At 37.8% G+C, this 26702-nt stretch overlaps 1 protein-coding gene and 1 long non-coding RNA gene across 9 annotated transcripts in view; one reads left to right on the top strand and one right to left on the bottom strand.

Moving 5' to 3' along the window:
- The window catches only part of LOC144313745 (MAGUK p55 subfamily member 7), a 301577-nt gene that overhangs the window by 266219 nt on the left and 8656 nt on the right, over positions 1 to 26702 (top strand). For all 8 annotated transcript variants that reach the window (XM_077896973.1, XM_077896977.1, XM_077896981.1 and 5 more), the window contains one exon: positions 15035 to 15115. In XM_077896973.1, the coding sequence (XP_077753099.1) occupies positions 15035 to 15115 (81 nt within the window). The remainder of the gene's footprint in view (positions 1 to 15034; positions 15116 to 26702) is intronic.
- Positions 5529 to 26702, bottom strand: part of LOC144313748 (uncharacterized) — a 102112-nt gene continuing 80938 nt past the window's right edge. The window contains exons 3-4 of the long non-coding RNA XR_013379379.1: positions 13687 to 13830; positions 5529 to 8289 (exon numbers count right to left, since the gene is read on the bottom strand). This is a non-coding gene — a long non-coding RNA (uncharacterized LOC144313748). The remainder of the gene's footprint in view (positions 8290 to 13686; positions 13831 to 26702) is intronic.

Below are 26702 nucleotides of genomic sequence, written 5' to 3' on the forward strand. Positions count from 1 at the left end.
TCCTCTAGCTGTGAGATGTGTACCCAAGATTTAGTAGGTTCTGATTTCACAGTGGTGTCAGTAGTCTGGAGCCTGTGACAAAGTCCCTTCCAGTAGGGTTGGAGAGTTGTCTTCCTCTGATGCCATTTCCAGAACACCTAGTCACCAGGCTCCCTGCCAACGTCAGTTTATGAGTCATCTTAGTTGCACAATGGTGGGTGAAGGAATGTAAAAACTGAAAAATGCCAGGGAGCAAGGAAGGACCAAGTAACCATCTTGGTTTTCCCATCACCCCAACCGTTCATTGACTTTATACGGTTTGTTTGCTCATCTTAATTTCACTGGGTCAAAAGCAGACTATTGCCATGTCATAGAACATCAGGAAGGCAGGAGTCTGGCAAAAAGAGGTCATTTTTTGCAAAAACAATTTGGACTTTATTCACATGTGCCACACCCTTTATACATGTTGTTACACTGCCATTCCACAAAAGTCAGCTAGGGCATTCCTCTGATACCAGTTTCAGTTTTTTAGTATGGGCCTCAGTTTTGATGACAGAATTTCAGAAGGTTAGCACATAGCAGTAAGATCTTTCTTGTCTGTTTTTGATCGGAGTCCCAGTGAACATAAGAAAACCATTTTGTTTCCATAACATCCCCAAATTATACATGATCCCAAAGGCCTACCAGCGATCAGTATGAATATTAGCAGTTTGTCCTCTTGATAAGTGGTGTACTTGGGTGAGGGCATATTCATTGGGCCGATTTAGCTTGTGGGAGATTTTCCCTCTCAAGTAGGTCCTATTAGAGTATTGCCAGCCTCGAATTTCCCTTTTTCATTTTTCCAGGATGCTCCATCAACAAATAAAATTAGATCAGGATTAGTCAAAGGAGGTAGCTCCTAAATCAGGATGTGTTGCAAAATGGGGTGTTACTGCCTCAGAGTTGTTAGGGCTCACCTTCGTTTCGTAGCAGTAGTCATGTGGAAGGATTAAAAACATTGCAGCATTTTAGATGCAGACTGAGTGGCTAAAGCAGAGGATCTTAGAGGAGGTTAGTCTGTAGAAAGATACATAGTTCAGAATTAAGACTTTGGACAGCTTATTTGTTTATAAATAAATATCCTTTCCTCGGGTTAAATCTGTGGAGTCTTCTAGTAACTTTGCAGCTCTAGCCTTAAGATGGTTGGCATGGACAGAGGTAACCAAACCAAGTTGGATGCTCATCGAGGTAGGAGGTCTTTGTTCACTGCCATGATCTTGAGTGATTATTCCCAGGGCTTGGTTATCTCTTTCATTAGGTTAACAGTTAGGTGGCCCTGGGACAGGCAATTCCCTGCTTGTTTTAATCTTATAAAGGCCTTCTTGTGTTTATCTGCCCAAGGAAACAATCAGGGACTGAAACTTTAGTAAATTCATAGCTTGGGGAAGCCAGTTGAGGAAAATTAGGAGCCCAGAGTCTGCAGTAGCCAGTTAGGCCTAGGAACCCATGAGGGTGGATTCGTTATCCAACTAAGAATAGTTGTGGGCCCAGGACGTTGTTATATTAGCTCCCTTTTTTTTGGAGATAGCTGGATTCCATTAGCACCTAGATCATGGCCTAGGTAATGAACAGTATCTAGAGAGAATATAATTTCCTTAAAGGTTTTATGTCCTTTTTCATCTGTTGCAGCAAATACATGGGATCTTTGCTGGACACCTATTTGGTCACTGGGAATAGCAAGAGGTCATTTACATACTACAGAAGGCTCAATATCCCAGGGAACTTTAGGGGACTTAAACCTTGGTAGAGCACTTAGGGGAAATAAGAAAGGACCTCACTGAGCCTGTGAGCGATGACTGTCGAGGTATACTGTTGATTGTTCCCAATCAAGGCAAATCGATGTTGGCTGTTAGGGTCTCCAGGGATGCTGAAGGAGGCTGAATATAGGTCCACAGCAGCAAACTGTCTTGACTCTGGTGGAACTTGTGACAAAAAGTTGTTTGGGTTTGGAGCAACTGGGAAATGGGGAATAACTATCTTATTAATAGCTCTGAAGTCCTGGACAAATCGCTATCCTCGTCCATCAGGTTCCCAGTCTGGCAGTTACAGGGCCAGCCCAGGGATCGATTAGCCCCTGAGTGATTACGATCTGTTGCATGGCCTCAAGCTTTAGTGGATTAGTGGCTTCAACAGGCAATGAAGGAAGAGATATAGTTACATCTATCTGAATTTATATAGGCTTTGCACTCTATCCTCCTTATGTCAGTATTAGAAGTAGCCCTCAGATTTTTCAGGCACCTCAGATAAATCAAGGATCTTTTGCTGGAATTGTTTCTCTTCTATATCAGGGGAAAATTATAAGGGACATAAAAGAGCAGGTTCAGGTTGGTCAGGAAATTCTACGGTGAGGTTTCCCCTGGAGACAAAATGTATGAGACCTTTAAATTTTATAAAAGAGATTGCTACCTAACAGGTTGACTGTTACTGTATTACATAGCAAATCTCTCCCCGACACACAAACGTTTTCAGTAAGAAGTCCCAGAGTCATCTGGACTACTGGTCGAGATAGAAACACTCTCTCAATTTTATTAGATACCTGCACTATAGAAACTTCTTTTTCATTCCAAGGGGCTTGTCCTATGAGAGCTTAGTTTAAAGTAGAGAATGTTGCTCCCATATCTATCTGAATCTGGCAAGGTTTTCCATTGATTGTACTTTTCGTTTTCCCCTTGGCTATTAAAGGGGATTACTGGTAGTTTACCAGAGGATGCCTCGGACTTCTCTTAACTCTAAGAGGGGCCATTTGGGGACAGATAGGGAAGCATATGAGTTGATGATGAAGAATTTGCATAAGGTCTTTGATGATGGTTTTTCCCCAATGTCCTAGTTGAATAAAAATGAGATATTGAGCCTGGGTCCAGTGTTTTGATGACAGACTCCTAAGAGGGTACAATGGGGGTGGGAGCAGGTATTATTTTAGGTGCCTGCTTATAGCTTTTGTAGTTGTAAGACTAATAACTGGGTGGACTTTTGATTTTGGTCTTATTTCAAAGTCGTCATGAGTTAGAGTCATGAGTTCAATCAGGCCACCCATTCTGTTTATGTCTTTTTTCAATACACTAATCACAGAAGATAATCCATTTCCAAATTGGGCAACTAAAGCAGATTGGGTGACCTCATGTATTGTGTGCAACCCAGAATACCATAGAAAGAGAGCTTCTAGATGGGCTTTAGAGTCTGTCAGTTTCATCTTCTTTGCATGTTTGAATCATAGACCAGTCAGTATGGGCTTTTAAAAAATTTGTTGCTATTTCACACATTTTTTTCTGGTCCATAATGGGACCACGATGAAGGTATCAAATGTCATCTTTGGGGTTGTGCCATTCTGCTTCAGGTCCATTTTTGGGCTTCATATGGTCCCACCAGACTTTGCACAAGCTGATAAAGATCTGGCAGCCTGGGGTCATAGGCCCTGATGAGGACTCTAAATTCTTCAGAAAACTTTTGGGGTTTCTCCTTGAGTTTAGGAAATTCTTTAACTCTGGGCCTTAGTTTCGTTTGGTTTTTTTGACCAAGGAGTGAAAGATGCCTGAGGAGGATCTCCTGCAGCCTTGAGGGGTTTGATTTTAAAAGATAATTGTATAATAGTCTTTTCTGGGAGAAAAGGCAATTCAGATAGTTAGTAGAAGAGGAGTGCTGCGGTAAAGGAGGGGAGAGGAGAGCAGTAGGAATTATGTCACTGTGACTGTTGATTGTTGTAGGGAACTCTGTGTCTTTAATTCTTCATTATCCTTTTGCTATGAATTTTTCAATAAAACTATTTTGGCACCTTGAAGCCTTTTGGAAGCTTCTCCATATCAATTAAAATAGGTGTACCCATTCAGTTTGTTTGATTTGGGAACCTTTGCTTTCAAGTGTACTTAAATAAATGGCCCTAATTGGAACACTCCCTCATAATGGCCATTGCCATTCTAGGATGTCTTCAGTAAGAGTTGCCATTTTTGTAGCTGTCTATTGCTTCTGGGACTGTAGTTCTTTAGACATGGAATAAGCAAATGTGCTGGGACATGGCACTCTCAGCTCTTTATAATTTATGAATCTCATTTCTTTAGCTAAGCTGTTGGGTCTCCTTGATCCAAGTACCTCAGAGAGATGTGCCACTGGGCTGAGGGTTGTGTGGTGTTTTTATGCATACCTCCCCACGCAGAAATTTTCTTGAGGTTTGCAAGTGACCTAGTGTCAATCTAACCCATTCTGTGACCAATCTAGCCTAACATAAGAGTCTCAGAGTTAGGCGTTGAGCACTCTAATAGCTATTAAGTATCGATCTATGTCCATCAAGTTTGTGGCTTTTTGGCTTTTGAGAGTCCCATTGGCAATAACCTTTGGTAAAAGCCAAAGAAGCATATACACATGAACACATCAGCAGTAACCAAAGAGATGGGATGGTCGACTGGCTAAAAAAATAAGAGGCATTAGTTGCATCCACCAGCCATATCTAACATGGAACTGTGGACAGGATCAGCAGACCTCAACAATGGGAGACTGGACCAAATGAGGGCTAGGACTGGAGTTCAGGATAGAACCATCTACCAAATGAAGCTAACCTGCTAAGTTCTGGATTGGAAAGCCAATTAGATCAGGAGTTTGTTGCAAAGATATCAGAGCCTAGAACCAGGGGGAACTTACAAATGGCCCTCAGAAACAACCGGAAAAACTGGGAACTCAAAGAGTTCTTAGATACCACATCAGTGTTTCTCATCATTCCCAGAGGTGTCAGAAGTTTCCTTCAGACCAAAATTCAACAAGTAAATTTTTAAAGATCTTATTGGCTTTATTCAGTGATTCATGAATTGGGCAACATCCCATCTAGCAGAAGGAACTCCAAAGAGCTGTACAAAATGGAAGACTTATAGGCAGAAGGGGCAGGATAAGGAAGTTACTAGAAAATGTGGAGTGTTTCAGGCATGGTTACCTTCCTTTGAGGGGATGGCAGGGGTCTCTCAGGCTATGTCACTGGTGCTGAGCAGGTAATTCTAGATTGGCCGGTTTAAGAGTCCACTCCTGGGAGAGGTTTCGTGAATTCAATTACTTATTAAGTCTTGGTTTGGTGATGTGGGCTTAGCATAAGTGACTCCATTTGAAAACTGTTGTCTCTCTTTTTTATGTTGTTAATTGAAAATACTAACAAACAAGAGAAACATGAAATGTTCACATATGAGTAGGTTCCTGCTAATTTTTCAACCTCTATTTGAAACACTTACAAGCTAAATTCGATTATTTAGCAGTTTATCATATAAAAGAGGTAACCAAGCAGTGGACTTTTAGAACTTTTGGATTGTTTCTGAGTTAACTGTTAACTGTTCATGACTGTTGAAATCCTATACTAAGGAAGCAGTGCCTTGGCTCCCGCAACATATGTAGGAAGATGGAAAGAGTAGAGTATAAGCGGCCTGGTCCTCCTCAAGCCTCATTGGTTTTTCCCACTGTTTTCAAAGCCACTGGGAATAATGGTATTTGCCTTGAAACTGTAAGGTAAATATTGCTAAAGAGGTCCACAGTATTATTTGCTTGACATTTCTTACCATAATATTACACACTTTATTCTTGGACTTAATGTTCAAGAAATTAAAATAGGCCAACTTGTTAACATAGCAAAACTATGACAATTGAGGACTTTGAGCCTTGCTCACAAGTATTTAATTTTTTCTCTTCATTTTGAAAGGTACTCTTACAAAGCCACATTTTAGCCACTAAAATAGCTTAGTGACATTTCTGTTCTATTCCTTTCTGCATTTAAGAGTATTTTCCAAAAAGTATGTTAAAACCAAATGTCAGGCATTTAGTACATTTTTCTGCATAAATTTTATCTTTAGTGAGACTTGACTTTTTAAAAAGGAAAGCAATAAAGCCAAATAATGTGTCTGTGTGTTTTTAGGGAAAGGAGCAGAGAGAAAGCTTTGGTGTTTAAAAAGCTACTAAAACACTTCACAGCGTAAGCCAATGGAAGAGCAAAATTCATCATGTGGATATTCAGACAATTTGTGACTTGTTCTGTCTGGTTATGAGGCATAAGAGGAAACTAATAATAAATCTTTCTATATATTTCACATTTCCAGCTTGAGCATTAAGTACTCTTCTGCCCTCCTTTGTGCTGAATCTCATATGCTGTCTAAAGACTGCTTTGTAGAAGCAGTTTGAATAAATAGACCTTTATAAGACTGTCATCATTTTTCCATAAAACTATGGGAGAACTAAAAGTCTTCCACATAAAACAGAGGGAAAAGCAAGCACTTGAAACTGAATATAAATGTTAATATGTTTATTAAAATTCTCTTAACTTTTGGTGAACTTTGAAGGCTTGTAGGAATTAAGAGTCTGCTCTGGAGGATTTTATATAGATAACTGTAAACCCAAAAGTCAATTGAATTTATGAGCATGTGCTGGATTTAAAATTATAATCCTTGTACATAGGAGGTAAACATGATCTTTATTGGAATTATAGTTGGCTTTTTTATGCCATTGGTGTATCTTTAATGTTTATACTTTGTCTTAATTTCTGGGGATAAATCACAATAAATCACAATCACAACTGTGTCAGGCACTGTTCTAGGCATGTGGATTCCTTCATACACAACACAAATGTTTTTGCCCTTGTGGTGTTTACATTCTAATGGGAGGACATAGACAAAAAAATAGATGCAATATAAATGAGTAATGTAAAGTCAGTTGTACAGTTCCAAAGCATGGTAAATGCTGTGAAAGACAGTAAAAGCAGAGCAGATACAGGGGAATCAGGATGCGAATCAGATTGTGGTAGCCTTGTTGGAAAGGTCACATTTTCGGACAAACTCTGAAGAAAGCTACCTATGCTCTCTTCTGCTTAGCTTAGGAAAACTCAGGGATGGGTTTATTTTGACCTTTTAATTTTATTGACTCATTATGCCCCTGAGATAGAGGGGAGTTGAGAACTTGAGTCAGTCGGTAGAAGTCTGGTATAAATAGCTACATTGGAAAAAATGAACCTCTTTCAGCAAGCTTCCCACTACCCCATTTTTTTTTTATATATTAGCACACAAGTTGATGTTTCATTAGTAGTATTTTTCTTCCATTATGAAAGCAACAGAGGAAAAAACCTGAACCTCTGGTAGGGCTTGTTATGAACTGCTAAGTTGCTGTATTTTCTATGTAGTTTGATTCCAAGGGAATTTTAAGTTTAGTTTTATAAACAGATTTGTCACTCGCCAGCACAAAATCCAGCCACCCACTACTGTGATCATTATAAAGTTGTGAGTCAAATATAATAGTGTGGTTGTTTTTATTTTATGCTTAGAGCAGCAAGAATAGTAGTGCTACAATAGGATAAGTAGAGTTTTTTATAACGTGTCCAAGCTGAAGGATACCTAGAGGATTTCATTCCATTTGTCTTGTAATAAATCAAATGAGTTTAAGTTTGTTTTTTCAGGTAACAAATTTTTCAGATTAACAAAAGCTATGTGGATATTTAGTGCAGACTCCTAGCAATTTTGATATTTTACTCTGGATAGTAAGAGTAACAAGTTGGGCCAATACTGTAAATGTGTCTGGGGGAAAATGTGGAAGAATTTTCATGTGAAGCAGGGCAGGTACATTGGAGGTAAAGATATAGTAAAAGCTGCATCCATGCAAGTGACTTTCACACAATATGCCATTTTTATGTGTCAGGATGTACGAAGATTGTCAGCAAAAGCAAATAGTCCTGGATCAGAGCAACAGATTTCTCTCCAGTATATAATTTAATACTGGAAAGAAATCCAAATAAGAATGGATTTTATTTAATGCATTATGACTGTCACATGAATACACAGTGTATTAAAGCTAATTTGGCCAATCACATCTACCTGTATCTATGTCTTTCTGAGAAGTGTATTTCCTAACAGATTATTAGCACTGTGATCTTCAGCATGACTGTCCTTTCACGTGTAAGGTTCCACTCATATGTATTTACATTATTAAATTCATTTTGATGCTCAGCAGCCTTAGGAAAAACTACAACTAAATTCTATGGGAGACATTTACAAATAAAACTTTTTCTTTTTTTTTTTTTTTCATTTTTTTGTAGACTTACATGAATGTCTTTTTTTTTTTTTTTTTTTTTTAATATATCACATCTCAGAGGTGGCTGGGTGGCTCAGTCATTTAAATGTCTGACTCTTCATTTCAGCTCAGATCATATATCTCAGGATCCTGGGATTGAGCTCTGTGTTGGGCTCTGTGCTGGGTGTGGAGCCTGCTTAGGATTCTTTCCTTGTCCCTCTGCCCCTCTCCACTGCTCATGTATTTTCTCTCTCTCTAAATAAAATAGATAAATAAATAAAATATATCACATTTCATTGGTTTTAATAAAACCATCTTCACAGTAATACACTATTGCTCTAGTAGGTATCATTCACTCAGGGTCTGCACTAACATATAAATAAGTACATGGTTGAAGCTTCAAGTATGATACCACAGAGTATGTCCATAACTTTTTTTTTTTAGTAGGAAAACACCATACCCATATTTTAGAGCATTCTTTCAGTGTACATTCAGTTTCAAAGTGTTACTATGGGCACTGGTTTTATTTCCTCCTTTTTCCACTCATTTAGCTTCTTTTGATTTTTAATTGTATATGTCTGTTTAACATCCAGAAAGTAGATCTTTTGGGAGGTCATCTCTACAGAATGAAAACTGCATCAACTATGAATTAATTTTAAAAGTATATTTTAGCATTCTAATAAAAACATGTTTCTTGTATTCCATCCTTAAAGATTCGTCACAAATCATAAACCCTTGCACATAAACCCATGGAATAAAAAAAAGAAAGTCTGAAAATACAACAGTGAAAACATTTGTCTTAGAATTACATGGATAATGAGTCAATAATGTCAACAGAGAGGTCACTTGGGGAAAAGGCATTAAATATGCCTAAATTCTCCTCTCTATATAAACAAAGCTGAGAATTTGCATATAGATTTTTTAAAAATCTTTTTAAGATAAAAAAATAAAGGCCCTTTGCATTTAGTTTAATGTGAATATTTCCTTAAATGTAAAGTTTTAATCAGAAACTTTAAGCATCATTATTGACACCCTAAATGGACTGTATTTCTTTGGCTGAAAAGAATGGACTGTTATATAAGATCACACACAACACATTTGCCTACTTTCAGGAAACAGTTACTAATTAAATGTACAAAGTAATTAAAAACAGTATGCCTTCCTAATTATCTTAATTATCTAATTGATACAGTTTTTCCAAGAACATTAACTAATGGGAATTAATGGCTTTCTTTCTTTTTTGCATTTGCACACAAAGTTGATTTTGTAAATTCTTATGGAACAAAAAAAACCAAAATGATGCCTATTTACTAAATGTTTTGGTTTGACTAGAAATATTTTTCTATGTTATTTTTGAGCTAGCAAAACATCAATTTTAGTTCACTTCCTGAATTCCAAATTAATGAACTCCCAAATAATTTTTAAGGTGCTTTTTTTGGCTTTTACTTACATATCATCATTGTATATGATTTCCTTCATCCTAAATCTAGAATGCTAACACACATGCCCTGTGCACATTCCCTAGGCCTAGCAGACATTGTCTTCATTAAGTTTAATAGAGACTTTTCAGAGGTTCTATAGAGAACGAGTTTTCACATCCCCAGATCTGACTTCTACTTTTTGTAGCCAGAGTCTCTGTGTGTTCTACAAGCACAGATAGTCCTCAGTATCCAAGGTGTGGGGCATTTTGGAAATGGGGTGAAAAACTGATGCTATGGGTCACAGGCATAAGCAGACAGTGGATAACTGACTACCTGAGTGTGTGTTTTATTGGCATGCTTTTGATAAGGTGATAGGAAGAAAGAATGCAGGAGTTTTGAACATCAGTTGAAGCACACCGCAGATGTGTGTGAGGATTAATAATGGGTCACGTTAACCGTTAACAGGTGCCTGCCACATAGAAACCTCAGTGTGTCATCTTCATAATTGTAATTTTTCCAAAGCCTGTTGTCTGTGACTTAAATATGTGCTATTTAGATTATCTTCTGTTTTTCTGTAAGCATTAACAAGCCCACTGGAAAACTAACTGTAGGGTAACTGATTTATATACATTTGTATATGTGTGTTTCACCAATTCTAACAATTTCTGTGTTGAAATGAATCTGGCCTCTGCAGAAGGAACCTAACTGGTCTGTATCCCTAAGTACCCTGCAGTGTAAATAGATACTGTATTCTAAATTTAAAGCAGCCAACTGAAAGTGCTATAAACTTATGCCTAGTCATAGGAGAACAGCGGTGTGGATCTAGGTGGTGATCTTGAGGTTAAGATGTAAAACGAAAAAGGAAAAATGAGTGGGAAATATAAGAAAGGAAGACAAAACATGAGAGACTCCTAACTCTGGGAAACGAACTAGAGGTAGTAGAAAGGGAGGTGGGTGAGGGGGTGGGGGTGTCTGGGTGACGGGCACTGACAGGGACACTTGATGGGATGAGCACTGGGTGTTATTCTATATGTTGGCAAATTGAACACCTATAAAAAAATTAAAAAGAAAAATTCTAGAACTTCACCAATGTGGATGACAGAATTGGTCCAAGAGCCTGTTAGAGGGAATACTGTTCGGAGGCCCTTGGGATAATTGTGTAGTAAGAATGATGGAAACCATATCCCTATTTTAACCTCTTTACAAAGAAATTCCCACGTTTGAAGATGATGACCTCAAATCAAGGGGAAAATTTTGAAGTAAAATAATTTGCCACTGAACATTCTTGGCATACTCCACGAGTGTGCAGTGAAGCAAGCTCACTACAAAGAGATTATATAAAGGGGTAAAATTGAATATAGCCAGAACGTCAGGGTATCCTATTAGAGACGGCATATTCCCCCACCCAATTCAAACACACCTAGTTTCTTCCACCAGAGTTAAAGCAAATCATTGTGGGTTTTGGTGGGGGTAGTAGAAGAAAGTAAAAAAACAAAACAAAACAAAACAAAACAAAAAACTAGACTCTCACTCAGCAAAGTATAACACACTCTGGGAAGCACTCCAAAGCTGAGAGCTCTTGAAGGAACAGTAAACTCGTGTCACCCTTTTAGTCCTGGGTGCTGGGGTTGGGGGTGGGCATGCCAGGCCAGGCTCTGGAAGTTTTAGTGTTTTATTTGCTTCTGTCTTTTTCTTCGAGCAAATATAACTGAGTGTGCTTCATCTGTACAGAGAACACAGCTCCATTTGTAGTGCCCCTTGTTTTTCTTTCTCGTTTCCTATTAAAGCGTAAGCACTTCAAGTATTTTTGGTACCTTCGGAACGGATCAAATACATACACCCCAAATGGTGTTTGATACTTTCAGTCAGTAAATGCTATCACTTCCTCCTCTCCCTGGGAGATCTCGTTGCCTCTGGCAGTCCCAAGGTTTTCCTTGCTGTACCTGTCCTCACAAGAGCAGCCTCACCTGTCCCCTCCGCTTCACTGCAGTCCTGTCTGAGATGAGGCAGATGGAATCCCTTCCCTGCAACCCCCTGGTCCAGAGCTGAAGCATCACCTTCCCCTCTACTTCTCTGTATTTCAAGATCCTGAGAGCCAAGTTCAGATGTGAGCTCCACCAGCTCCGTTTAGGGACTGTGAGCGTGTTACCTCACCCTCATATCCGGGCACTCAGGTGCAGATGTTTTTATGTTTCGCTCCCATTCCTTTGGTTCATTCAGCAAATAGCTTTACCTCCAGAACAGTGTAATTACTGAGTATAATTTAAATGAATAAAACAAACTAATGCATGCCTACAATTTGCCAGCTGGTGAACAAATAGAGGACACCCCTGTTTCCACAGAGCTCACAGTCTGTAGAGGATAAAGAACAGTAAACAGGGTATAGTGTGATTAGTCCTTTGATTTGGGAGTAAAGGGAACACATGAACTTGGTACCGAACCCAAATTTAAAGTGTTAGGGAAGATTCCCTAAAGTGTACCTAAGCTGAAACAACAAACAAGAATTAGCACATGTAGAGGCCCTGGGTGGTGCAGCTTGTTTAGTATCTGATTCTTGGTTTCGACTCAGGTCGTGATCTCAGGGTCATTAGATTAAGTTCCTTGTTGGGCTCAGTGCACAGAGTTTGAGTAAAGACTCTCCCTTTGCCCTTTGTGCTCATTTGCTCACTCTCTATCTAAAATTCTAAAAAAAAAAAAAAAAAAAATATTAAAAACAAAAGAATTAGCACATAAAGAGACAGTTGTGTCCTTGCAAAAGCAAGCAGCATGTGACGAGGACCCAACAACACAAAAGAGAACCTGCCACATTTCCAACAGCAGGGGAATCTCCTGTAGCTAGAGTGTGTAAGGCATGGAAAGGAGTGGCAAGAATGAAAATTAGAGACAGAAGTGTAGCTCACAACAGGCCATCTGTATAAGCTTACCAGAGGATTTATATTTGCCTCTCTATGCAGTGGAGGCAGAATGAGAGATGCTGGTGAGAAGCGGCCAGCAGCCTGAGCCAGGGTGGCAAAGAGGGGGGTGGGGGGGTGCAGTGTCTGAGGGACATGTGAAGGTGAAGGGAAGTTTGTTGTCATTTTAACGTCGGAGAGGACTTATTAGTTAAAGGGGTGACAGAAAGGAACTGGCCGCAAGAAATGAAGATTCAGAAGGCACTGTCTCTGAGAGGAGGTGTAAGAGTGTGTGACTGCAAAGAAGCATCGGGGATGGTGGTTTAGATGTGTTTAGATTTATAAGTTCATGCAAAGGACTTCAAAGACCTTTCCACTTGTTGGCTTTTGTGTTCTCTGGAGTAGATGAGGTCTTCTACTAAGCTTGAGGTGGTGATGGTGATACCAGAAGTTGGGTTCACTCTGCAGATTTTTATTGAGGGCTTGCTTTATGGGGATGGTAAGTGACATAATATGATTCCTTCCCTCGTGGTGCCTCTGTCTAGTGGGAAAGACAGGCCATGAAGCAATGTATTACCCAATGGTTGAATTATGACTTTTGAGTATTGAGAAGATATACACGATGCTCTGAAAACATATAAAAGAGGAACATGACAGACAGGGGCAGGACAGACTTTCAGGCTTGCTTGAGGAAGATCTGTTTGAACTAAACTCACTAGCCCTCCAAATCAATAAAATGCTGTCACTGTAATATATGAAAGATAAAAGAGTACTTACAATAAAACAATATCTGTTTCAGTATGTAAATGCTTAGACATGACTAGAAAACTGAATGAAGTCAGATGTCTGCATGTACCTATAATAAGGCTGGATTCAATAGTAGTAAGAGCAGAAACCATTCTATATGAGAAAGTACAGGAAAATGGAAGCCCTACAGATGCAGGAAAATAGGAGAATAAAGACTAGTGACTAGATAGAAAGGACAGGAGAGACTAGTGAGTTCCATCAGCTCTGAATTCCATTCTGGGGCATAAATGAGATATTACAGAGTATTTACTCTAAAAGGGAGAGTTGGGTGCCTGGGAGTTCCAGCAGTCCCTGGAAAGATGGATGGTGTTAGTGAGTGACCAGCAAGGGGGACAGGTCTCTTGATACCAGGTGAGGGCAGCAGAGCAAGAAAGTCACGGCCCCCAACCCCAACTTCATCTTTGCTCACACTTTTCCCTCCAACCAGGATGCCCACTCTTTGTCCACCTGCATGGTCTTCATTGCCCAGCATAAAACCATATTCTTTTCAAAGGCCGTAAGAGGAAGTAGGCAAGGAGAATAAGCACGAATACCTGGATCCTGTGCTGGGTGCGATGCATAAGTTATTCACATATTCCTCCCAAGAGAAGGCAGCATGATTACTTTCCAAGTTAGCATCAAGTCTGATCAAGGCTCGAGGACTTTAACTTTCTCAGTGACGTAGTCCTCTCACGCTGCTGTAATGACATACCACCACCAAGGTGGCCTATAAACAACAGGAATTGACTTCTCAAAGTTCTGGAGGTTGGCCATTGGAGATCGGGGTGCCAGCACAGCTGGGTGACGGCCCTATTCCAGGTCACACACATCTGGTTGTGTCTTCACAGGCTGCAACCGGAGGGAGCTCTATGGAATCTCGTTTATAAGAGCACAGATCCCTTCCTGAGGGCTCCACCCTCATGACCTAAGCCTCTCCTAAAAGCCCCACCTTCTAACAGCTTGGGTGTTAGGATTCTAACATGTGAACTTGGGGTGAGGGGCACACCCTTCAGACCCTGATGTTCACCATCACCAGGGGAAGTAGTAGTGAAGAAGGGACTCTAACTCAGGGCAGTCTGGACCTGTAGCTTGGTCTGCGCACACACCACCATTAAATGGACCCTGATGGCAGAGTTGCAAGATGCTAGCCATTTGGGGCTTGTGACCTTCTAACTTGTTTTCGGACTCCTACGTGAAATCGCTTTTTGTTTTGCCCCCAGTCTCATAATCATTTTGTGTGATTCTCTCAATCCAGTTACTTTCTTTGAAGGCAGAGTTCACTTTTATTCTCCACAGCATCTACAATACGCCTTGTCCCTTATGGGTGTTTAATATGTATACACTACACTGACTGACTTAAACATGTAAGGCCTGTGCCAGTTTTCAAATGCTTAAGGACCAACTGAAAACATAATGTAAGGAGAGTTACCTTGACCAAGTGAACTGTGGCTGATGGTTCTGCAAAGTTAAAATGCATCATAAGATTTGTATCTAAAGTAAAATTAAGGTTCAAAGGTGTTCTTTCAGTAAGCTCTAAAAACATTTAAAATGAAACACTTTGTGGCCAGACTGTGCACTTCCACTTTTTCAGGCCTACATAATTTTTTAAGGCTCTTCTGGATACCATCACTTGTTGATATACTCAGGTACTCTTGGGTATGTTTCATTGAAAACAAGTATTTCTAATCTTTTTAATGGAAAGGCAAAGATTTAAATTTCTGTTGTAAGAACGTAACAAAAGAACCAGCTTTTTCTTATGTACAACATAACTAGAGATGGTCTTCCCTTGGGATGCAGAGCTGGATCCTTGGTCCCAGTCTGTCTTATGGACCCATGTGAATTACAGGTGTGTCTATATGGTGTTTTGTTTAATAACACATTTATATTATCCTGTTTTTTTAGGTCCTGTGGGAGTGGGTTTGAATGAACTGAAACGAAAGCTGCTCATCAGCGACACACAGCACTATGGTGTGACTGTACCCCGTAAGTTTCCTGCTACCTGACACTACTACGACCTCACTGATAATGATCGGTCAGCACTGACGTAGCAAGGGTGGCACTCAGCACTGTCCCAGGCATTCAGCATCTGAACTCACAACAGCCCTAGCAAATATTCAGCAACACTCTCTACCTTTCACAGTGGAGGAAACTGAGGCATGGAAGTGAAGGGATTGCCCCAGAGTGCAGAGACCACTGGCAGGACATTTGTTAATTACAGCTTCTCTAACTCTCAGTTTTTATGGTGAATTTTAATACACATATGACACTAAATGAGTATTTACAAATTTTCTCCTAAATAAAAGCCTAACTCTTTATTTCCTAAAATAAGTGCTAATGTTTTCCAGAGGTTTTCTCCAGGTTTAAGATCAGAAGGACCAAGCCACAGAGAGCCGAAGGAGGCCTCTTTTAATATAAGCCTTTCTTAATTACTTTTTATATGTAGTAATTGGCAGATGGTGTTAAATGGGCCTTTCATGGCCATATAATCCAAATATGGTGGGCTTCTTTTCAGTATACAGAATTAGATCTATTTTTATAAAAGAGGTTTTCATAGGCTTTCTTACAAGTGAAATGTGATGCTGGAAGCATTTTGATCTCCAGAATAAATGCCATTTGACTACTTAATATGTTGACGTTAGAAAGCCGTCTAAAAGGCTAAAATTGAAATGTTGGCTTTTTCAAGTGGTTTTAGTACTGTTTAAAACAAAACAAAACAAAAATCACAACTGTTTGTGTATTGCCCTGAGCAGTGTTCTCTAGTTTTGTAAGAATTCAACTTTATTTTAAAATTGTTTTCTCTTACCTCAAGTTATTCCTTGTTATGACATTTTTCCAAATTATTGTTTATAATCATTTTCAGCCATACATTACGAGGCTGTTGGTTTCCACCAACAGAGATGAAAGTAAAGGAAAATATGAAAATGAGAGTTAAGCAGTGGGTTTTTTCTTTTCTTTCTTTTTTTTTTTTTTTACTTTAATTATTCACTTCTTTTGCAAAAGCTGAATTGTAATATATGGATAATGTAAGAATTTTGCAAAACAATTGTCAGTCCTACAGGTGAGGAGTTCCAAAGCACCTAGAGGGTAAAAAAACATTACAAAGGGGAAAAAATGCATGTGTTAATTTCCTACTGTTATTCCTCTCCTTTATTTGCCTTAATTTATCTCCTCCTCCCCAGAACTGGGCGACACCTACAAGCCACAGAGGAAGCTGGGAGAAAAGATAGGGGATTTACTCAGAGTTGTACATGTGATAGTTGCACCCACCATGTTTCCAATTTTCATGTCCCTCATCCTATGCAACACTACACAGTCTTTTCCAAGTATAGATACTCTTTATTGTTGCACAGTTAGTAATAAACATTGATTTATTTGGAAGATGATAAATACCAGGAAGGCTGTCTATCAAACATAATCCTTTATGACCGTTTTGGTGTTACTCAAGGACCCAGGGCATATACTTGGGCCTAAATTTATCCAACGATTCGGATACTATCTATCTCTGAGGTTGTTACAGAGATTGACAATATCCAGAAAGTTTCTGGGGCTGGGACTCTCCAAAGAAATCCCCAAAGTAGTACTTTTCCACTCAGATTCACTTTTAAACAGGTGTTAATGTCAGTGGATCCCCACAGAGCAGTGTTTTCCAGACCGCCTGATAATAAAAATCTCCTGGGCTTCTTAGGAGAAGATTCCAAGGCTTTTCAAAGAGATTCTCCTTCAGGAAACCTGACGGAATGCCTGAAAATCTATTTATATGTCCCAAGTGACTCATAACACTAGACATTTGTGGAAAATAACAGCCATAGCATCAACTCAGGATGATTTAATTAATTACTCAGAAGAATATATTTTAAGAACAGTTTTGGAACTTTAGATTGTTTGGCTTTGTAAAATACTCCAAGTAGAGTCTTGATTATCTAGAGAAAAATTATTGCCTTGATTATTCCACCAGTATTCGATGTTTAACTGTAAATCTTTCCCCCAACTGTACTAACTATTCACCAGAATGGTAAGCTGGAAATGATGTGGTGCACTGGAACAATCACACATTGCTGGTGGAAGTGTAAATTAATTCACCCACTTTGGAAAAATAACTGGCAGTATCTACATCTGAGCGAACCTATATCCCATGACCCTGCAATTCCACTTCTAGTACACAGCCAACAAGAGATGCACACAGCATGCACTCGGATGGTCTTAGAAACATTATTCACGAGAGCCCCAAGTTGGAAACAACCCAAATGCCCAGCAGTAGTCGATTGGACAGGTACTCGATGCTATATGCACATAACGGAAGATTGCAATGCACAATTTGCTGCTACGATGCGGCAATATGAATGAATCCCACCAAATGTTGAGTGAAAGGAGGCAGAGACAAAAGATTCCATTTTTACAACACAAAGCAATGCTAACATGTGCCATTAGAAATCTTGAGGAGGTGGGTTAGAAGAGTGGTTTTGGAGTGCTGATAATGTTCTATTTCTTGGTAGAGTGCTGCTTGCACAATCTGTGAAAATTCAGGCTTACATGTGAACTTTTCTGCATGTCATACTTCAGGTTTTTGAATGTTAAAAAGAAATACTTGGTACTTTAGTTCACTTTGGTTTGCTAATGTCAATTTTCTGGTCTCAACTGTACTACAGTTATGGTAGATGAAAACCTCCCTTTATTGGAGAAAGCTGAGTGATAGTTACATGGGATCTTCTCTAGGCTGTTTTGGAATTTATTGTGAATCTATAATTATTGCAATAAAATTATTTAAAGGGATGCTAAATGAGGTAAATGCTATTGCTCTTGGGCTAAAATGGCAGAACAAATTCTATGATCTTTACAAAATACCTACTTCACCACGTTAAACATTCCAAGTTGCTTTTAAAGAAGGTGGTGGCTGAGGCCCGTTTTCTGCTGGTTTGCTTCTCTGTGGCAAATTTCACCTCAAGGAGCAGCATCAACACTGTTTTAAGGCTCTAGGTTATCATCAACAAATTTTAATGACTATTAATATAGCCAGTCTTTCAAAGGCCGTCTCAGTGAATTAAAGTAGTTAACAAAAAGTATTGCTGTAGATGTCAAATACTTGATGGATTCCAAAGTCTTTATAGCCTGGAATTTGGGCACTCACAGTCAACCACACCTGTTAATCACTTTGTGGTTTCTCATGAAGGCATATATCACAGTTATATGTTTTCATAAGTTTCAAGGAACTCCTCTTCTGTAACACTTCTTTGTCCATAGAAAACCTCAGTTGAGATTTCTAAAATATATATATGTGTGTGTGTATATATATATGTATGTATGTGTATATATGTATGTATATGTGTGTGTGTGTGTGTATATATATATATTAGGGTACCAATTTAAAAAACAATTTTTTTTCTTATCATAGCAGTTGTTTGGGAATTTTGTTGGAAGCAGCAGAAGGTGGAGTTCATCTTATATTTGTTTGATGTTTGTCTTACACTGTAAACATAGTGGGTACTCAGACAGTGAGGTTGTAACCTGCATTGTGATTAATATGTGAATCTTTCCCTTTGAATTCCCTTCCCTTAAGAATTTCCAGATCTCTTATTCAGGATTCCTCACTGTTAATGAGTTTGTGAGATTCCTATGGTATGTCACTATATTTTACATTAAAATTCTTCAACGGTAAAATTAATAATTTGGGGTGATCATGATAAGCAAACACTCTAAGTGTAGATATGTTCACTGTTCACTTTTAAATGTGTTTGGCAGGGTCATACATGTCCTATTCACTTGATGGAGTTCTGTTTCTGCTTTTAACCCTCCCAAGGGGACTCCATATGTCAGGGCAGTGATCCTTAAAACTGTGTGTCCCACATTTTCAAAGTGTTTCTGCCATTACAGTTGAATAAAGATAACCTTTCTTCATCAGAGACAAATTAATGCACATAAAATTCTCAGTTTTGATTTTCAACATACATTTGTATGAAGCTTACTATTTGCTACAGGAACACCAGCAAACAATGAAATTTTTGAAGTAATGAATAAATATTAATCCTAAATTTCAAAGCAGGACATCATACCAATTTAATATCTTTCAACCTCTTAGATGCATATTATGTCATATACACTTAATGGAGTCTATTTCTGTTGTGAAATTAATTCTTAGCTTTTATGATAGAATTAAATTTATTAGTATTTCATGCTATTTCTGAATAGGAATAGTATTTTGCTATTCCTGCAAAAAGTGTGACACTTCATAAAAAAATAGCATAACCTCTTGGTCCTTTACCAGCAGAAATATGAAAAATTGTTTCAGGAGATCTGAATGTTGTATTAAAATATGCTTGGTAACTAAGTAGAAGTCGATGAGAATTTTGGATGTAATTTAAACTAACTGGGTTTTATAAATCCATTACTTTTTGTATTGGGTTACTTTTTTCACCACTTCCCACAGTTTTCCTTTTATACATTATTGAGATATAATTGAAATAAGCACACATATTTAAAATGTACAATTAGATGAGTTTTAATGTACACACATGAAGTCATTACCACAATCAACATATAGTGAACATTTCCATCTCTTCAAAAAATTTCCCCATGCCTTTTATAAACCATCCTTCTACCCCTGGCCTCAGGCAACCATGGATCTACATTCTGAAACTATAGATCAGTTTGAATCATCTAGCACTTTATATAAATAAAATTATACAGTATGTTCCCAATTCTTTTTGCCTGGCTTATTTCATCTAGCATAAGTTTGAGATTCACCAAGGTGGTTTCACAGATCAACAGTTCATCCCCTTTAATTGCTCAGTGGCATTCCATTGTATTGTATAGAAATACTATAATTTATTTATCCATTCACCTGTTGATGGATACTTGAGGGTTTCACACCATTTGGGGTTACTACAGATAAACCTATAATCTAAATATTCTGATGAACATGTGTTTTTGTTTCTGTTGGATAAATAAGTAGTAGTAGAATGGCTGGATCATATTTAATTTTTCAGAACCTACCAAACTGTTTTCCAGAATGATTATACCATTTTACAATCCACTAGAAGTGTATGCAAGATCTAGTTGTTTTACATCTTTGCCAACTTGGTATATAGTCAGCCTCTTAAATTTTTCTCAGTATGATACAGACATATCTGTAATATCTCAGGGATGTTACTGGGTTCAGCTCCAGACCACCGCAATAAGGTGAATATTGCAATAAAGCAGACAAAATGATTTTTTTGGTTTCCTAGTACATATAAAAACTATTCTTAAAAAAATAAAATTTATGCTTATACTGTAGTCTCTTAAGTGTGCAATAACATGTGTAAAAAAACAATGTACATACCTTAATTTTAAAATACTTTATTGTTAAAAAAATGCCAATCCTCATTTGAGCTTTCAGCAAGTCGTCATCTTTTTTGCTGGGGGAAAGGTCTTGTCTTGAGGTTAAAGACTGTTTACCAACCAGGGCAGTAGTTGCTGAAGGCAGTGGTGGCTGTGGAAACTTCTTAAAATAAGACAACAATGAAGTCTACCATATCAATAGACTCATCTGTTCATGAACTATTTCTCTCTACTATGCAGTGCTGTTTGATAGCATTTTACCCACAGAACTTCTTCCAAAATTGGACTCAATCCTCTCAAACATTGTGCTTCTTTATCAACTCAGTTTGTGTAATATTCTAAATCTTCTGCTGTCGTTTCAACAGTCGTCACAGCAGCTTCACCAGGAATAGATTTCATCTCAAGAAACCACTTTTTTTGTTCATCCATAAGAAGTATCTCCTCAACCATTAAAGTTTTATCACAAGATGACAGTAATCCAGTCACATCTTCAGATTCCACTTCTAATTCTTGTGCTGTTTCCACCACATCTACAGTTAATTCCTCCACTCAAGTCTTGAACCCCTCAAAGTCATCCATGAGGATTGGAGTCAACTTCTTCCAAACTGTTAATGTTGATATTTTGACCTCTTCTCAGGAATCATAAATGTTCTTAATGGCATCTAGAATGGTGAATCATTTTCAAAGGAAAGTTGTCTTTCCATAAGTCCATTTTCAATTTACTTTGCCTAAAACCATTGGAGGAATCAAAATCTATGGCAACTATCCATAGCCTTGCAAAAATGTATTTCTTAAATAATAAGAATTGAAAGTCACAATTATTCCTTGATCCACAGGCTTCGGAATGGATGTTGTATTAGCAGGCATGAAAATAACATTAATCTTGTATATCTCCATCAGAGCTCTTGGGTGACAAGGTGCATTATTGATGAGCAGTCATATTTTAAAAGGAACCTTTCTGAGCACTAGGTTTGAACAGTGGGCTTAAAATACCCAGTAAACCATGTTGTAAATAGATATGCTGTCATCCTGGGTTTGTTGTTCCTTTTATAGAACACAGGCAAATTAGATTTAGTGTAATTCTTTTTCTTTTTTTTCTTTTTTTTTTTTTTTTGATTTAGTGTAATTCTTAAGGGCGCTAGGACTTTCAGAAAGTCAATGAGCACTGGCTTCAACTTAAAGTAATCAGTTACATTTTCCCCTAATGAGCCAGATTGTCCTTTGAAACTTGAAATGAGGCATTGACTTCCCTCTAGCTATGAAAGTCCCAGAGGGCATCTTCTTTCAATATAAGGCTATTTTATTTAAGTGAAAATCTACTTAGTGTAGGCCCCTTCATTAATGATCTTAGCTAGATTTTCTGGATCACTTGCAGTTTCTACACCAGCACTTGCTGTCTCCCTTGCACTGTTCTGTTATGGAGATGGCTTCTTTCCTTAACCCTCATGAACCAGCCTCTGCTAGCTTCAGACTTCTCTTCTGTAGCTTCCTCACCTCTATCAGCCTTCATAGAATTGAAGAGAATGAGGGCCTTGTTCTGGGTCAGGCTTTGGCTTAGGAGAATGTCATGGCTGGTTTAATCTTCTCTCCAGGTCACTCAAACTTTCTCCATATCAACAATAAGGTTGTTTCACTTTCTTATTGTTTGTGCACTCATTAGAGTAGCACTTTTAATCTCCTTCAAGAATTTTTCTTTGCATTCACAACTTGACTGGTGCAAGAGCATTCAGCCATTTTCAGCTTTCCACATGCCTTCCTCACTAAGCTTAATCATGTCTAGCTCTTGATTTAAAGTGAGAATGTGGGACTTTTCCTTTCACTTGAACATGTAGAAGCCATTGTAGGGTTATGAATTGGCCTAATTTCAATATTGTTGTATCTTAGGAGATGGGGAGGTCTGAGGAAAGGGGAAGAGATCAGGGAAATGCTGGTCAGTGTAGCAGTCAGCATACACACATTTGTTGATTAGGTTCACTGTCTGGGTACAGTTCATGGCATCCCAAAACAGCTACAATAGTAACATGAGAAATCACAGATCACCATTACAAATGTAATAATGAAAAAGTTAGAAGGGTCAGCAGAATTACCACAATGTGCCACAGAAAGACAAAGTGAGCAAATGCTGTTGGAAAAATGGCACTGACAGACTTGCCACAAACCTTCGATTTGTTTTAAAAACAAAACAACAACAAACAGTACCTGTGAAGCACAGTAGAGCAGAGTGCAACAAAACAAGGTATGCCTCTGTGTGTGTGCTGTATCTCACTGTACTTCAATCTGCATTGAACTAATGATGTTGAGCTTCATTTCATGGACCTACTCATTTGTGCATCTCCAAGGAAGGGTCTATTCAAATATTCTGCCCATTTTTAAAAATTGCATTGTCTCACTGAGTTTTAAGAATTCTTTATATATTCCGGATATGTGTCCCTTATATGATAAATGTGTTACTCATATATTCTTCTCAGTCTGTAGATTATCTTTTCTTTTTAGAGAGTGTGTGTATGAGGTGGGGGAGGGACAGAGGGAGAGAATCCTAAGGGCTTCAGAGTCATAGGGCTTAATCCCAGGACCCTGAGATCATGACCTGAGCCAATAACAGACTGAGCCACATAGGCATTCCACCTTTTCATTTTTTTGGGGGGGGGGGGTGTTGGTTTAAAAAAAAATTTATTTAAACTCAATTTGCCAACATACAGCATAACACCCAGTGCTCATCCCATCAAGTGCCCACCCTCCTCAGTGCCTGTCACCCAGTTACCCCATCTCTCTATCCATCTCCCCTTCTACAACCTTTTGTTTGTTTCCCAGTTAGGAGTTTATCATGGTTTGTCTTCCTCTCTAATTTTTCCCCACTTGGTTCCCCTCCTTTCCCTTATAATCCCTTTCACTAACTCTTATATTCTACATATGAGTGAAACCATATGATGATTGTCTGTCTCCAGTTGACTTACTTCACAGCATAATACCCTCCAGTTCCATCCATGTTGAAGCAAATGTTGGGTATTCGTCCTTTCTGATGACTAATACTCCATCGTATGTATATGTGTGTGTGTGTACACACACACACACATCACGTCTTCTTTTTCCACATTTTCATTTTCTTTATGGTGTTTTTAAAAAACCGAAAGTTTGGGCAGCCTGGGTGGCTCAGCGGTTTAGCGCCGCCTGCAGCCCGAGGCATGATCCTGGAGACCCGGGATCGAGTCCCACGTCGGGCTCTCTGCATGGAGCCTGCTTCCCCCTCTGCTTGTGTCTCTGCCTCTCTCTCTGTGTCTCTATGAATACATAAATAAAATCTTTTAAAAAAAAGTTTTTCATTTTGACAGTCTCATTTATCATTTTCTGTTTTGTGCTTTCAGTGCTCTAAAATCCTTTCTCTCAGAGTCCCAAAGACATTCTGCTTTTTCTAGAAGTTTTATAGTTTTTCATTTTACATTTAGGTCTTGATCCATTTCAAGTTATTTTTTGTGTTATTTAGCAGACTTGCCTTGTTCCTGATCTCAAGGGAAATCACCTCCCATCTTTTACCATTAAGGATGATGACTCATTGAAGCCCCATTATTTGTTTGAGAGCATTCTCTGTGATTCCTAGTTTGCTGAGACTTTATGTCATGAATAGATGTTGAATTTTATTCTGCTGCTAGTTCTGGATATATTGAAATGATCATGTATGATTCTTCATTCTGTTAATATGGTGAATTCCGTTGATTTTCAGATGTTCGGCCTACCTCTCATTCATGAGATAAACTCTATTTGGTCCTCATATCTTTTTACAGATCTTAAAAAGATCTCATATCTTTTTACAATTTTATGTATTGTTGAATTTGACTTGCTAATATTTTTGTTAAGGACTTCTGCATCTAAATTTATGTTTGGTCTGTAATGTTTTCTAATGTCTTTGTTAGATTTTGCTATTAGGGTTATGCTAATATCATAAAATGAATTAAGCAGTGATTCCTCTTTATGCAAAAAAATATTAATGTAGGATTTGTGTTATTTCATTCTTAAATGGTGAAGAGACTTCAGTAGCCATCTAAGCCTGGAATCTTTGGGGGAAGGTTTTAAAAAACAGATTTATTTAGGGGTACCTGGTTGGCTCAGTCAGGTAAGCATCTACCTGTGGCTCAGGTCATGATCCTGGGGTCCTGGGATTGAGCCTCTATGTCAGAGTCCGTGCTTAGCAGGGAGCCCACCTCTCCCTCTGGCCATCCCCCTGCCTGTGCGTGCTCTCTCTCAAATAAATAAAATCTTTTTAAAAATAGATTTAATAGATACAGGGCTGTTCAGATATCAGCTCCTCTTGTTTCAATCTTGATTCTTTATACCTTTTAAGAAATGTATCCATGTTGTCTAAATTGTCAACTATGTTGGCATAAAGTAGTATATAATATTCTCTAATCCTTTTTAGTATCCATAGAATCTCTGGTAATAACTCCTTTTTCATTATTTATAGTGGTGATTTTTGTTCTTTTTTTACTAATCACTGTAATTAGATTTTAAAATTTTGTTGTTTTTATTGTCTTTTTTCTATTTTGTTAATTTGAATTTATTATTCTCTTCTCCTTGGCTTGAGTTTACTTTGATCTTTTCTTTCTAGCAGTTTTTAAGATGAACTTTCAGTCACTGCTTTTAGATCTTCTTTTCTAACAGAAGTATGTAAAGGTGTAAGTTTCCTGTTATGTGCTATGTTCTCTCTATCCCATAACTTTGATAGGGTATATATTCCTTGCCCTATACTTCACAGTATTTGCTCACTTTTATTCTTTCATTTTTGAATCATAATTATTTGAAAGTGTTACTTAATTTTAAGATATTTGAGGTTTTTCTAGGTATCTTATTATTGATTTTTCATTATTTTATGGTAGGAGAATTTACTCTTTATGATTTGGGTTCTTTTAAATTTGGGGGGACTTTTTATGGGCCAGTCTATGATCTACCTTTTGACAAATGTATAATGTACACTTAAAAGGAACGTTTATCCTGCAGTTATTGGATGTAGTGTTACACCTGTATAAATTAGACCCCTGAGGCTGGTGGTGGTGTGTAGCCTGTGTCTCACTGGTATTTTGTCTAGTTCTATCAGTTGTTAAGAGGCAGTAAAAGCTATTCTGATTGTGAGCTTGTCCATTTCTTCATTTAACACAGCCAATTTTTGCTTCATATATTTTAAAGTTTTGTTTTTCTGTGTGTGTACAGATATGTAATTGTTTTAAATTTCTTTTATCATTATGAAACAGTTTTCTTTATCTCTGGTCATACTCCTTTTCTTGAAGTCTCTTTTATTCGATTCAAAGTAGCCACCTTATGCTTACTGTTTACATGGTACATACACCATCTTCCATCTGTTCGCTTTCAACTTATTCGTGTAAATTTAATGTGTCTTTCTTATAGACAGTATGTACTAACTAGGGTCTTGCTTCTTCATCCATTCTCTTTGCCTTTTAATCTGGAGTATATAAACCAATTAACACTAAATTATTTAAGTGATGACATTTAAACTGTTTTTCTGTTTATTTATTTATATATTTTTTTGCTTTCTGTTTTCTACTGTCTTTTAAAATTATTATTTGAATGTTTTTCAGTGTTCCATTTCAATTTACCTATTGGCTCTCTGCTTATATGTCTTTCCATTACTTGTTACTGGTTGTTCTAGGGATTACAACATGCTTAATGCCTAACTATTCACAGTCTACTTAGAGTTGACTTCATGCCATTTCACATAAAATATAGAAACCTTGCAATCATATAAATCCCTTTTCCCCAAGTCCTTTTTGTGGTAGTTGACAAATGTATTATGTTTGCATACATAACATACACATTGAAAACTCTACCAAATAACAATATAACTTTTAAATCAGTTACATATATATATACACACACACACAAATATATATATGTATATATTATATGAAATATAAGAGGAAAAAATAGACTTCTGTTTCTATTCAACTATTCTTTCTATTGTTCCTTAATTCCTTGAAGATACAAATATCCTTCTTAACATTTCCTTTTAGCCTAAAAACTTCCTTGAATATTATTTTAGAACAGATCTGTTGATGAGTTCTTTTAGTCTCTCTTCTTCTGAGAAGGTGTTTGTTTTGCCTTTTTCTCCTGAAGGGTATTTTGGGTGAAGTTCTTTTCTTTCAGCACTTCAGATATTATTTCATTGAATTCTTGTTTTTAGGATTTATAATAAATCTGTAGTCACTGAAATCATTACTCGTCATGTGTACTGTATTGGTTGTTACTAGAT

Source organism: Canis aureus, chromosome 5, assembly GCF_053574225.1.
Source record: "Canis aureus isolate CA01 chromosome 5, VMU_Caureus_v.1.0, whole genome shotgun sequence".
NCBI lineage: Eukaryota > Metazoa > Chordata > Mammalia > Carnivora > Canidae > Canis > Canis aureus.